This window comes from Polistes canadensis, unplaced genomic scaffold, assembly GCF_001313835.1.
Source record: "Polistes canadensis isolate GaletaPanama2010 unplaced genomic scaffold, ASM131383v1 scaffold_246, whole genome shotgun sequence".
NCBI lineage: Eukaryota > Metazoa > Arthropoda > Insecta > Hymenoptera > Vespidae > Polistes > Polistes canadensis.
The window spans coordinates 22170-24452 of record NW_014569793.1 but is presented as its reverse complement, the minus strand read 5'-3'; the positions used below and the strand labels follow the sequence as shown (position 1 = coordinate 24452).

The following is a 2283-nucleotide window of genomic DNA, read 5'->3' as shown; positions in this document are numbered from 1 at the left end:
CTGAAATCATMACTGTCAATAATACGATCAGGATATAAGCCACAACTTTCGTATTTTAATTCTAGTCAAGTTTATAAACTTGTGGAAATAACTGTCCATCTTCAATAAGACACTGTGATTCTTAACTCATGAGCATTAACTAATAATTCTAAGTTAAAAACATTGAAATAATATTTCATAAATTAAAAAGGTTTTTAAAATTCATTACGAAAATTACAAAGTGTATATAAGTGACGTTTAAACAAAAGGAAACAAGAAAAAAGTTTCCCTAAGTTGTCAAATTACTTTCTATAAAAATCAAAAGCCTTAATTTGTCAATTATATAATGGCAGCTATGAGTACAGCAATGAATTTAGGAATCTCTTTCCTTAAGTGTTATGACCCGGAAACTATGGACTTTCTCAAATGGTTAAATCATTTTGAATATATATTTGATTTCCTGCATATACAAAATAATCTGAAGGTTGAATTTTTATTCAAATTTTTGAACTCAAAGGCTCTTTCGTATATTCAGCAAACAGTAGCACCAGCTAACCCACTTGGTCTTCCATACGAAGAGGTTATAAACTATTTGGAAATGTTGTACGCATATTATCAAAGAGATTGGGCAGCAAACTATCGTTTTGTGTATCGAGAACAGTTTATCGGTGAAAGTGTTGTAAACTACATGCGTACTTTAAAGAGAATTTTAAATAACGCCAGTCCTTGTCTTATAAGTGATGAAATTCTAATGATGCGATTTATAGAAGGATTAAAAGACGATAAGACAAGAGAAATATTGCTTAGTTGGAAAAATTTAACGCTTGAAAAAGCAATAAATATCGCTGAGCTAATAGAATTGGATCCACCTCCGAGTAAAACAAATTAAGTACTCAAGAAAGAGAACTCAATTGGACAATGTATTAGCAGAAAGATGAACATAATACAATACAAAACAATATATACCTCTACATTTATACATTTACCGGTAATTTTAACCTAAAAATATTAGGAAGTTTCTCTTTTAATCGAATGACACTTTATAACAATACAAAATTATCTACGAGTACGAAAAATATTTAATTAAAATATAAATTTTTTCATAAATTTTGATAAAACATATTGACTTTATTTATATTGTTACCTATGCAAAGGTAAAAAGAAAAAATGTCTAATAGAACTGTGTGTTTTTAGTGGTAAACAATAACCTTATTTACCACCGCATGGTCAAAAATTTTATTCTTGATATCATGTCTACTTTATATTTATATTTGTATACTTTTACTGTTATTCTGTATTTATTTATACAAAAGATGTAATTTTTTTATCATTTGTAAAAGTTCGATAAGCAATAAGGAAAATTGTTAATTTTTCCTTAAAAAGTTTTATTATTATTTATAATATAATAGTCCTCTAAAAATATTACCGAATAGAATTAAAATTTGTATGTAAAGACAGTAATAATAAACGACACTGCTAAGATTTTTTATATATGGAAAGTTTTTGTGACCCTAGTAATAAACAAATGCGTATCAAAATATCAAATGTTCAAAGTGAAAAAAATGAGTTATATACACGATTACAATTTTTAAAATATTAATAAGTTTACAATAACATTATCATCTTTAGAAAGACAATAAGCAAGAATAAATAGATACCTTATGGCGTCTGTAAACGTTTAAATTCACAATACATTGTAAACTATTTATTATGATGAAATAAAATTGATACTTCAATCAAGGACACATTTGATGTACAAAATATCGTTCTAATACCTCTCCTTTCGTTTAGCAGTTAAGTTTAAATACAGAATTGATCACTGCCTATCAGACGTTTGGGATATAAGCTAAAACTTCCGTATTTTTACTTTTGTTAAMAATATGCAATCGTAGACAAAACTCTTCACCTACATATCGACACTCCAATTTATCTCTTATGCATTAGAAAAATCATTCTAATTAAAAAACATTAAATTTATTAAATAAAAGAAATAAGTTTTTAAAGTTTATTAATAAAAGTATTTAACGTTTGTAAGTGAAGGTGAAKCAAAGGAAACGAAAAAAGGAGTGTTAACAATTCATTAAATTACGTGTTAAAAATATTTGAAAGCTTCTATTTGTCAATTAAATAATGTGTGAATTAAGTGTAATAAGGAAGTGTAAAGTTGAAGGAACCATTTTACTCGAATGTTTCGAGCCGGAATCTGCAGACGTTCTTAAATGGCTAAATAGTTTTGAATATGTAATCAATGTTTTTCGTATAGAAAATGATGAGAAGGCTACATACCTATTACATTATTTGGAC

General features: G+C 26.8%; 1 protein-coding gene across 1 annotated transcript; it reads left to right on the top strand.

Annotated features, from left to right (window-relative positions):
• The first annotated feature begins 362 nt into the window (after window positions 1-362).
• On the top strand, window positions 363-930 carry LOC106790556. Its single transcript, XM_014755540.1, has 2 exons — window positions 363-408; window positions 497-930. The coding sequence occupies exons 1-2, from the start codon at window positions 406-408 to the stop codon at window positions 866-868; spliced, it is 375 nt and encodes a 124-aa protein (XP_014611026.1). The 5' UTR covers window positions 363-405; the 3' UTR covers window positions 869-930.
• Window positions 931-2283: the final 1353 nt, after the last annotated feature.